At 43.4% G+C, this 12,267-nt stretch overlaps 1 protein-coding gene across 2 annotated transcripts in view; it reads left to right on the forward strand.

Annotated features, from left to right (window-relative positions):
- The window catches only part of GNAL (G protein subunit alpha L), a 143,151-nt gene that overhangs the window by 89,490 nt on the left and 41,394 nt on the right, over positions 1–12,267 (forward strand). For both annotated transcript variants that reach the window (XM_087857481.1, XM_045815128.2), the window contains exon 5: positions 8,201–8,298. In XM_087857481.1, the coding sequence (XP_087713607.1) occupies positions 8,201–8,298 (98 nt within the window). The remainder of the gene's footprint in view (positions 1–8,200; positions 8,299–12,267) is intronic.

The following is a 12,267-nucleotide window of genomic DNA, read 5'->3' on the forward strand; positions in this document are numbered from 1 at the left end:
CTTAGAAATCTTTAGTATGTTTTACACTGAAATCTTCCCAAAGAAATGTGTATCTAATTCTATAATTGTTGCCAGTCGGAATATAGCAAACACACTTTTTTTTTAAGATTTTATTTATTTATTTGACAGAGATAGAGACAGCCAGCGAGAGAGGGAACACAAGCAGGGGGAGTGGGAGAGGAAGAAGCAGGCTCATAGCGGAGGAGCCTGATGTGGGGCTCGATCCCATAACGCCAGGATCACGCCCTGAGCCGAAGGCAGACGCTTCACCGCTGTGCCACCCAGGCGCCCCAGCAAACACACTTTTAAAGACATTTCCTTCAAATCTAACTTTCTTCCCCAAAAGGAGGGTTCCTCACTTCATTTTGCCTCTCAGCACAGAAAGGATTCGGAGTGACTAAAAAGACCAAGAATAATACCTTGAAGTGTTACGTAATGCAGGCCTGATGTTCTAAGGAGAACTTTTGTCAGAAAATTTGATAGAGAATTGTCTGGAACCAAGGACTAAAGTCGTGATTCTTTGAGTGTCTTATCCCTAATGAAAATACCTAATTATTTTATTTCTGTTCCCACACAAATAAGTTTCTCTAGCGAGTCTCTTAGGCATTCTCCCAGTGCACAATTTTCTCAGAGGATGAAGATTTTACAGAGAGATTTTTAGGCATAAGAGTGGGAGTATTGTGAAGGGGAAATCAAAAGCTAAAAAATTAAGTTTGTGGAAGAAAAATACTTGAGGAAAATTATGTTCTCGTCACTATAAGGTTGATTTATTCAATTCTCTGTTATGGTTCATGGATCTGAGTAACTAAAACTTTATACTTACCACAGTTGATTTGTGACATTAAAACTTGGAAATAAAAGATAGACTCTCTAGACAAATCTTAGTATAGCTTTTTTTTTGGGGGGGGGAAGTGTTTAAAAGCAGCAAAAGCCATGAAAGTGAAGTCCCTTTGGCTCAGAGCCCTATACTTGGAACCACAGAGAATTCTGATTCTGCCCCAGGCCTTATGGGTCATGCTCTGGGGAGAGAGAGAGGGAGAGGCCAGAGCTATGCAGGTGACTGTTTCTGTCCACAGCTGCACTTTAAAGCTTCTGGAACTAACAGTTGAAATTAACAAGGTTGCAGGTGCAAGCTCAAATACAGACACCAATCGTATTTCTATGTACTAGCAAGGACAAAAATCCAAAAGTGAAACTTTAAAAACCTGTACACTTAAAATAACATCCAAGAAGTCTACAGAGGAAAAAATTTAACAAATGATATGAAAGATCTATACACAGGAAACTACAAAGTATTATTGAAAGGATTTAAATAAGACATAAATAAATAAATACATCACGTTCATGGCTTAGAACCCTCATTATTGTTAAGGTGGCACTTCTCCCTTCAGTGAACTATAGAGTCAATGCAATCTCAAATCAACAGGCTTTCTCATACGAATGGACAAGCTAGTTCTAAAATGTATGTGGAAATTCAAAAGACCTAGTATGGCCAAAATGATGTGGAAAAGGAGGAGCGAAGTGGAAGACTTAACACTACGAATTTTAAGACTTAAGACGAGGCCACAGAAATCAAGACAGTGTGTTGTTGGCATAAGAAGAGACATGTCGGTGAAACAGAACTCAGTGTCCAGAAATAGACCCACATGTAGAGGGTCCATTTCAACAAAGGTACCAAGGTAATTCAGTGGGGAAGGGTAGTCTTTGCAATAAATACATTGGGGAAGCTGGTTACCTGTACGGAAAAAAGTGAAACTGGACCTTGTCCTCATACCATACTCAAACATGAACTCAAAGGAATCATAGACCTAAAGGTAAGAGCTATAAATGTAAAACTTTCAGAAGAAAACTTGGGGGAAATATTTTTTTTAACTTTGGGTTAGGCAAAGATTTCTTAGAACACAAAAAAAAGCATAAATGTTAAAAGGATAAAATTGATTAATTGGACATCAGCAAAATTTAAAACTTTGGGGGCACCTGGGTGGCGCAGTCGTTAAGTGTCTGCCTTCGGCTCAGGGCGTGATCCCGGCGTTATGGGATCAAGCCCCACATCAGGCTCCTCCGCTATGAGCCTGCTCCTTCCTCTCCCACTCCGCCTGCTTGTATTCCCTCTCTCGCTGGCTGTCTCTGTCAAATAAATTTAAAAAAATTAAAAAATAAAAAAAATTTTAAACTTTGCTCATCGAAAGATGCTCAAGAAAATTAAAATGCAAGCTGCAGTTTGCGAGGAAATATTTGCAAAACCTGTAGCTGACAAAGGACTTACATCCAGACAATTTTTTTCAAACGTCTTATTCTTGTGAAAGAGGTAAAGCTCAACAGTAAGAAGACGTACAACCCAATTTTTAAAAAATGGGCAAAATATTTGAGCAGACACTTAAAAAGAAGATATGCAAGTAGCCAACGATCACATGAAAAGGTGTTCAAACTCATTGGTCATTAGGGAAATGCAAACTGAAACCCCAATTAGATGCCACTACATACATACCCACCAGAGTAATTCACATAAAAAGACTGACAAAGCGAGGTATTAAAGAGGATGTGGTGTAACTGGGACCCCGAGACACTGATCTCTTGACAATGTATAATGTAATAGCCACTTTGGAAAAGAGTGCAACAGGTTTTTTTAAAGTTAAACACCTACCATATAATCCAGCAATTCCTCTCCTGGGTGGAATCAGCCCAGTGTGGTACACAGATATTCCAAACAGCCCTCTTCATGGCAGTCAAGAACTGGAAATAGCTCAAAACATGGTACAGTCATACAACAGAGTAGAACTCAGCAAACTGCATTAATGTACATAGCAAAATGGGTGAATCTCAAAAATTCCATGCTAAGTCAAAGAAGACAGACACAAAAGACGAGGTGATTTCATTTATATGAAATTTCTTGGAAAAGGCAAAACTGTGGGGACAGATGTTCGATTCACTGCGTCTGAGACCAGGGATGGGGGCCGGGCTTGGCTGCAAAGAAGGGTAAGGAGATGATGGAGGTGTTCTGAAACTTGCTTGTGTCGGTGGTGGCATGACTGTATAAATAAAAGGGTGAATCCTATGGTATATATAGCATACCTCAAAAGATGTTAAAAATGATTCTAAGAATAGTTAAAGTAGGCTGTCCTAAAGGGAAAAAAATAGACGAGTGTGGGGTATATTGCAAACTTGCCTTTGTCCTCCCTGGTCTCCAGGCTCAGAGAGCAGCCATTCAGCAGAGAGGAGGAAGGTAGCTGGCCTCAGAGCATGCTTTTGAAGCTAGGTTTGGCCACTTCCTTCCAAGAGAGCTTGAGTAAGTATAAAGTATCCTTAATCATACGTCTTTTGCCATCAGTCAAATGGGAATTGAATCGCCTACAAGGCAGGGTTGTCTCAGATGAGACCTTGTATATATGGCACTTAGCACATTGTCTGGAACACACGAGGCGCTCAGTAAGTGTTAGGCATGACCTCTTTTTATATGTGGTTACTGTGAAGATTGTTGCCTAGGGTTGTCAGAGGAAAGACATGGGCGAGGAGACTGCTAAGGATCTTAATCTTTGGGTTTTTTTTTTAAACATAGTTTCCGGAAGTTGTTTCTAAATAGAATTTGAGACATACTGTATTAAATTAGATTTGAGGATGGACAGAGATTGTGACTAACAAAACCACAGTGTCAGCAGGCATGACAGATCCCACACAGAGACTGGATATTCAGCAGACATTTGAAAACACAGATGACGAAAACCTGTTTGATCATTCTGTTATCCGAGGGATAAACTTGAGTGCGCGTATTTTAGATGAATCAGACCTAAAATTGAGCTTTAGAAAATTCCATGTAAATAAGTGGGTTCTGACCTGAAACTGCCTGTTTCCAAGGTCCATTTGATTGTGGTGGCGGATGTTATCCACTACGTTCCCATAAAAAGTTCGGTCAAACGTTTATTTATGCTTCAGCTTGTTCCAGAAAGGATTTAGTGCTGGTCACAAAGTTATAATACAAGGTCATAAAATAACTGAAAATGCAGGAGAATGGAATTAAGAACAGGAGGCACGTTACGTGGAAGCAGAAGTGAAGTTAGCATCCAGGGGGTAAAGCCAAGCCCTACACACACACGAGGACTGACCCCAAAACGGGACCTCTAGGCTTTCCTGCGGTCAATTCAGTGACGTAAATAAAAACAAAAACACAGGTCTCTGAAGATTAAAAAATAATAAAAAAATATAAAAAGCGCTTTCTTGGGGCGCCTGGGTGGCTCAGTCGTTAAGCGTCTGCCTTCGGCTCAGGGCGTGATCCCGGCGTTATGGGATCGAGCCCCACATCAGGCTCCTCCGCTATGAGCCTGCTTCTTCCTCTCCCACTCCCCCTGCTTGTGTTCCCTCTCTCGCTGGCTGTCTCTATCTCTGTCAAATGAATAAATAAAATCTTTAAAAAAAAAAAGTGCTTTCTTCAGAAATGAAAAAAAAAAAAAGTATTCCTGATACTAAAATTCGAGATATTTTCCATAAGTCACCTTAGAAGGAATATCAGGTGTTGAGCATGAGGAAGAATGTTTTTACCCTCAACCTAGTGACAATTTCCACCCTCACCGCATGTGAAAGCAGTTCTTCCCAAGACCTGCGTGCGTGGCCAGAGCGTCGGCTCCAAACCACCGCACAACACTCCCTTCCAGAGACAAGAAATACACTTTGGGTTCTTATTTCAAAAATGAAAAATAGATCTCGGGTGTTAGTGTAACCGAAAAGTTGTATCAGCAGGGATATCATGCAAGAATTTGTATTCTTAATATTTCCTCTTGTCGTATGATTTCCATTTGAGAGCGGTTGTGAAGAATTTAAAAGGAAAAGAAAACACTTGTGACTCCTCTGAAAATCTTAGGTTAGCTTTGTACTTCATGTGGAAAAGGGAGACGTAGACCGCAGTACCAGGAAAATGCTGTAACACGAAACGGAGGAGTTAGATATTTGCATTTTTTTTAATTTAAATTTTGATTGAAAAATCAGGATGACGCTATGAAAATGTTAAAGCCCTGCCTTTGTAAAAGTAAGTTTAATTTTGGTATCTTTATCATTTTTACTTTCTGTAACACAACGCAAACTCCCTTGGTTTTTTCATTTTTTTTTAAATTTGAGTAGAGCTGAGACACACTGTGAAATTAGTTTCAGCTGTACCACGCAGTGACTTGGTAAGCTTATAAGTTATGCTATGTCAAAGCCCTTTAAATAAAAATAACAAACGTTTGGGGCACCTGGGTGGCTCAGTCGGTTAAGCACCTGCCTTTGGCTCAGGTCATGATCCCAGGGTCCTGGGATCAAGCCCCACATCAGGCTCCCTACTCAGCGGGTAGCCTGCTTCTCTCTCGCCCCCTGCTCATACTCTCCCTCTAGCTATCTCTGTCTCAAATAAAAATAAATAAAAATCTTTAAAAAAAAAAATAACAGGGGCGCCTGGGTGGCGCAGTCGTTAAGCGTCTGCCTTCGGCTCAGGGCGTGATCCCGGCGTTCTGGGATCGAGCCCCACATCAGGCTCCTCCGCTGGGCGCCTGCTTCTTCCTCTCCCACTCCCCCTGCTTGTGTTCCCTCTCTCGCTGGCTGTCTCTATCTCTGTCAAATAAATAAATAAAATCTTTAAAAAAAATAAAAAAATAAAAATAACAAACGTTTGCATATTTCATCTGCTAAATACATGAAGATCGCAAGGCAATTCTCATTCAGTAATACAGAAAAAACTAAGAAATGTCAGTAATTTTCTTTTTATGCTCTCGATTTCTACATATTCTCAGTTTCAAAAGCAGGTTACATTTCTCTGTGAATCATCTTTTTTTTTTTCAGGCACACACACAACCCTGAAATTAGTTTTATTTAATAATATTCATCTCAGTTGCTAATGGAGGCATACCGAAGTTACTCCTCATATTTATTTCCCAGTTGGTTTCGCAAATGCATGAGAACTCTAGCCTGGCTGCTAGAGAGGCTGCATTGGCTGACTGAATATTTAATGGTTTTACAGAATCATTTCTCTATCTGTTGTTATATTTTGAGTTGAGATAGTGGTATCGTGGCTGTGATTTTTAAAAGCCTTTATCTTTTAGAAATAATGTTGAAATAAAATGATAGGACATAAGAGATTCGCTTCAAAATAGTCCATGTGGGAAAAGGCATGAGTTATTTTAAAAAGTGAGAGAGAGAATTGGCCATGTGTTGGTAAACACAGAGGCTGAGTCATGAGTGGCCTGGGGAATTCTCTCTATTTTTGTAGGTTTGACATTTTTCCCTAATCAAAGCCTGAAGCAACGGCAGTAGTAGCTCTGCAATTTTCCACGAGGTTTTTAGAACCCCTCGAAAAGTAAACATGGAGAATCCTAGAGACCTGGCTAAACTCTAGGCCGGTGTCTCTGTTCACCAACCACAAAGGCGAAGCAGAGATCGTTGTTGCGTTTGCGTTCCTCCGGGGTTGTCCAAGCATCTGCTTTAAAACCACAGTGCCCACGACTGCTGTTTCACTACCGCTGTCCACACGGACCCCAGAAACCGTGCATTTGGGTTCTTGATTCAAGCACTCCTCCAGAATGCTGTGTCAGAGGCTTCAGCTCAGACCGCTGAAGAAAAAAATGTTCCTGACACCTGATCAAGACAGTAAGGAACTTGATTCAAGAAACTAGTATACTGGGGTTTGCAGGAGGGGAGAGAGATGGGGCTCGATTCCAAATATCACCATGACACAGAGGTTATCACTGTCTCTCAAGAACATCCTGACAATAGAAAATAGAATATTTCTCATCTGGGGTGTGTGTGTGTGTGTGTGTGTGTGTGTGTGTGTGTGTGTGTTCATATGGCTCTTAGAAGAAAAACAAATTTGTAAGGAAGCCTATAAAAACTCCCTCCCTGGAGTGACGAGAGCAGCAGTGGAAGATTCCAGAAGGAGCCATAAATTGAGGGAGACAAAAGCTGGGAGGTTCAGCTCCCTCCTTCATGGGGAGAGTTCCCCTTCGTTGTCAGTTGTGGGTGGTTTGGGTTTGTTGATGACAGTGAGCGGCCGGTCAGACGATAGGTGAAGAGATGCGGCAGACCTTTAAAGACTGTCCCTGATACTGGGATGTCAGACCCCGTGGCCCCTCACCGCTCCTGCCCCTTCTAAGGCTTTGTACCTAATTGTGTACTCGTGGTTTTATTTTTCTTTTTTCGAAGAGGGCCCCCCACCCAGTCCTCAGGTCCACCCTTGTATGGAATTCTGAATCTTCAAGAAAGGAACCAGCCCTTTATTTTTTTTTCTCCGAAAAAACCGATGGACACGAGGCGTCGGAAGCCCCAGGCCCTTCGGTGCAGATCAGAGATGGGAATGGGTGCTTCCCGAGGCTGCCGTGAGGGCAGGTGACGGACGTGGGAAGGGATATAAATATTCTAATGAACGGGTTTGTGAAAATTTACGTAACTTCTTTTATATTTAGCAGCTGATGTGTTGTCATTTGCTTCCATAGTGATGTTAATTCAATTTGGGTAATTTTGGAAATAGGAGATCACAAAGCCACCTCTTACTTTAAGAGAAGGAGAGTTCTTGGTTGGAAGGGCGCTCCTCGCTGTGATGGATGAAATTGAGCTCTGCGCCCACATGGGCTTGAGGGAACCAAAAATCACAGTTCACATGTAACCCGTAGTTTTAAAAATACCAAAAAACAGTGAATTAGAATCCCCAAAGAGTGACATTTTCGAGGTTTCCTTCTGATGTACCTAAGGCTTCTGGGCCGAATTGAACCCGTCTGCTCCGTCATGGCTGTTCATAATCACGGCTTGCGGGAATGTTAAAAGACAACAGCAAAAACAGAACGTACCGTTGCAATAGGCATGCTTTTCACTGCTGAACTGACAGTACCACTAGGCAGGTGACTGAGAATGAAGAACTTTAAAATTATTGTTAAAAGAGCTGTTGTAGATATTGTTGATGAATGCCACAAAATTACTTTTGACACGTAATTTTCATTTGGGGGAACTTTCTGGAAGGACAGGCATGTTTGACAAGTTGACTCGAGCGACAGTAACACAGGTGCATCCATTCTCCTCTTGCTGATCTCATGTCCTGTGCGTTTTACGGTGTGTGAAGTCGGGTCCTACAAGGAAGACAATTCGTGTGCTACCTGCGAAAATCTTTTTGGCTGTTTCTTTTTCCTTTTAACTTTTTTAAAGATTCTAACACCTGTGCTTTCTTATTTCGAACTTTCTCGAATGTTAGGAATTCTTCGATCACGTGAAGAAACTCTGGGATGACGAAGGCGTGAAGGCGTGCTTTGAGAGGTCCAACGAGTACCAGCTGATTGACTGCGCACAATAGTAAGTAAGCTTCTGGGCACAGCCTGGCCTCTCTGAAGCTACCCTTACACCCTTGGTTATGCTGCCCCCCCCCCAGGGTCCCTGAACTCTCTTGAGTGCAAGGAACAAAGCATTAGCATCTTCCTACAGGAGTCAGCTTTGAAAAGGGCACAGGTTCGGTAGATGGAAAACTGAAACGCCATTGGGAATCAGTGTTTCAAGGAAGAACCAGAAACAGGTGTATTCATTTTGCTCAGACCCTTGTTTTCAGTTCTGTTCATCTTTTTGCTTTCTATAAAATTACAGGCATAGCTATAAATTAGAACGTACTTAGGTATTTGTTATTTTATTTTCACTTGGAACAGGGCCCCCAGATTAAATTTTAAAATAATATCCACATCTGTAACCGAGCCCAAGCTCTTACTTAAAGTAAGAAGGGGTCATCCTATACATGTTAGAAGTAGACTAGAACATTGAAAATATACGGTAATTAGAATAAGTAAAGCCTTGATGAAAAAACGTAACGAGGAGACATATGAAATAAGGAAAGTTCTCTGGTGCCTCGACTGGCTCATTGTTTTTCCCTGAAATGCTCATGTTCCCATCTTCTTTTGCTATTTTAGATTCCTTCTATAGCCATTAGACAATAGTGGGCCCAAGAAGAATGTTAATCAAGAACTTCTAGATATGTTTGCTATTTTGATAACAAACACTGCTGACGTTGTTTTATATAACTCTGAGGACAGCAAGAAATGAGCACTTTAACATTTTAAGTCTGTAAACTCCAACAATTCATACCCGTGGAAAGGATTCCGTAAGCATGCAATCTGGGAATTCACAGTGGTTGGAACCCACTGGCGGAGCTACGCTGTGAATACCGATTTCAAGGAGAGGGTAGCTGCGCGGCCGCCCCCGCCCCTCCTCATCCAGAGGGACTCAGGCACCATCACCTCCAGAGAAGCCAATGACAAGGGCCCGAGGACCGGGTGCTGGCCGTGTCCTAGGCAGTGACAAGAAGCCAGTCTGGGGACAATGGGTAAGGGAAGAGTGGCCAGAAACACATGAGAGAGGTCAGTGAGGCCAGAGACCTCCCGGGTACCAAAAGTCCTGCCAAGGACCTTGGATTTCTTCTAAATGCAGTGAGTGGCCATCCGCTCCATTGGATATTAGGGGTCACTCTGGCTGCTGTGTGGAGAATTAGAAGAAGGGAACAAGGACCCGAGTGGGATGGCTCGGTGGCAGCCATGGACGTGAGCCCTGGGACCCAAAGGGACAGAAGGAGGTGGTGAATCAGAATGCCGGGGGCCGAGGAAAGTGGGGATCAAGGAGGACAGCAGGGAAGGTCACAGTGCCATTTATTGAGAGGGAGGAACCTGGGAGATTTGTGTATGGGGGGACAGGACAATTCCAAGCTCTGATTTGGAGAAGTTAGGGTGGGGATATCTGAGGGGATTCCCAAGGGGAGAGATGAAGCAGACGGCTGGTTGTAGGACCCTGGAGCTCAGACTGGAGACTGCCAGAATATACAGAGCTCTGACAGGGCCCTGGACAAGGACGTTCAAACCCCAGAGGTTGGTTTCAGGTGGAGGAGCCTAAAACCACGTCTGAGTAGGCGGAGAGGAAGGGGGAGGATCTCAGGGTTGAGATGGGGGAGGATTGATGATGTTAAGAAGATTCACTTAACCTTGTTCTTATGATGACCAGGAACTGGCTTACCCACCCCCCCCGCCGCCCCACCCGTCCATGAGCATTTGGGCCGCAAGCATTCGGTGAGCGGCAGGTGTGTCTAGCAAGCGGTCTTAGTGTGGCAGGGGTAGTGAAACGGCCATACACAGCACCCCCCTGCTGTACGCACACTGAAGTGAGCCCCAAATGCATTAATGGCCCTCCACGGCATAGGCAGAAGAAGCTATTTACTGATGAAAAATTTGTGTGCACTAGAAACCTATTTAAAATTTCTCAACTCCTGCCATGTTTAATCGTTCCTTCAAGGCTTACCTTAAATCAACATCCCCTTTTTAAATTGGCATGCCCTTTAGTTGATGTTTGTGGATACACTGCTGTGCTTACTCTCGTGTCATTTGGTGTGTACATTTGCTTCCACGAGAGCCAGGCTGGTTTAGATTTGGGTGTGGAGGGGGGCAAGCTTCCCAGTGGAGCTCAGACGCCCCCTGGGAGGGTCTCAGGAGGCCCATCAGCTCCTGGAGGGCCCTTATCTTTCCTTCGGACTCTCACTAGGTCTTTCTCCAGCATGTTATCTCAGTTGTTTAAAAGCCACAGCAGTGTCGTAGAGACGGGAAGGATATCCTAAGTTAATGCTAGCAATGGGAATTTCAAGCACAGCTCATAATAATATTAAATCCACTCACACTGGCATTTTACGTTGATGGGAATATGTGCTTTATTGTCCTTTTCCAGTATTTCTTGAGCACCACAGTGCAGTATCAAATTAGGAATTTCTCTTTCTTAAAAAAAAAAAAGAAACAATTTATTCTCACACCGCTCCAGCGATAGAATGAATGGCTTAATTTAACATAGACTATGCAAATATAATTTTTTTAAAAGGAAGAAGAGGTATGAGCCTTGACAACAGGCAGTTAGGATTCAGATCTCAGCTCTGCTACCGACAGTCGTGTGAGAGTCTGGGCCAACTCATGGGGACAATTCTCCCACGGCTCTCGTAGAATTAAATACGTCTATCTCCAAAGTCCTCAACGTAGTGCCCGTGAGCCCTAGATCAGCTCTTGCTGTCACCAGTTGGAATCTGAGGACCAGAGAGGTCAACCACTGCGCACACAACCATAGCTTCTCAGCAATCGGTGGCGCAGAGCCAAGGTCTGGCACTCCTTGGGGTCCGTCCTTCTAGATTACCAAGGGCAGGGGGCACACACTGCCTCGCACTGAGGTCAGGACTCCCTCCCAGACTCTCAAGAACAAGGCACGAAAGCAGCTGGGCTTTCCTAATTCTGGGCCTAAAGCAATTCCCCACCTAGACCTCGCGATCTAATTTAATCCTGACTGCTGCCACATTGCTTTCTTTATCCACTTTATTTTTTTTTTTAAGATTTTACTTATTTACTTGACAGAGATAGAGACAGCCAGCGAGAGAGGGAACACAAGCAGGGGGAGTGGGAGAGGAAGAAGCAGGCTCATAGCGGAGGAGACTGATGTGGGGCTCGATCCCATAACGCCAGGATCACTCCCTGAGCCGAAGGCAGACGCTTAACCGCTGTGCCACCCAGGCGCCCCTCTTTATCCACTTTAATACACGTGGGAATCGAGTTGGATCAATAACCTTTGTCTCTTAATAACTATTGTTTTTATCTCTGAACTCAGATTTTGAGGTGGGGTGAGGGATTTAAAAAACAATATTGCAGTCACATTTGTTAGACCAACATAGGGCTACCAAATTTTATGTTGCCAAATTAGATGTTAAAGAACCACAAGCTGCCTCCACCAGTCATCAGCATCCCTCCAATAAAAGATAGGACATGTCAGCATTAAACCAGTGAAGGGACGTGACCTCCGAGGAAAACCCTGAGACCACAATACTCAGGCCATCTTGTCCAACCCGCTCGATTTTTATTTATTTATTTATTTTTTAAGATTTTATTTATTTATTTGACGGAGATAGAGACAGCCAGCGAGAGAGGGAACACAAGCAGGAGGAGTGGGAGAGGAAGAAGCAGGCTCATAGCGGAGGAGCCCTATGTGGGGCTCGATCCCACAACGCCGGGATCACGCCCTGAGCCGAAGGCAGAAGCCCAACCACTGTGCCACCCAGGCGCCCCCCAACCCACTCGATTTTTAATTCCTCAGGGAATGTGTCTTATTCCTCCTTAAACGTCCAGGTGAATGTTCTCTCGTGAAGTCAGTGTTCAGTAGGTGTTATTTGAAATAAAAGAATTAGCAAAATAGGACCCCGTATTCACTGTGGTACTGATAGGAAAAGCTGGCCTGACCCTTTCAAAATTCACAGCCTACCCCAGA

This window comes from Ursus americanus, chromosome 30, assembly GCF_024610735.1.
Source record: "Ursus americanus isolate L20-20 chromosome 30, mUrsAme1.1.p, whole genome shotgun sequence".
Lineage (NCBI taxonomy): Eukaryota > Metazoa > Chordata > Mammalia > Carnivora > Ursidae > Ursus > Ursus americanus.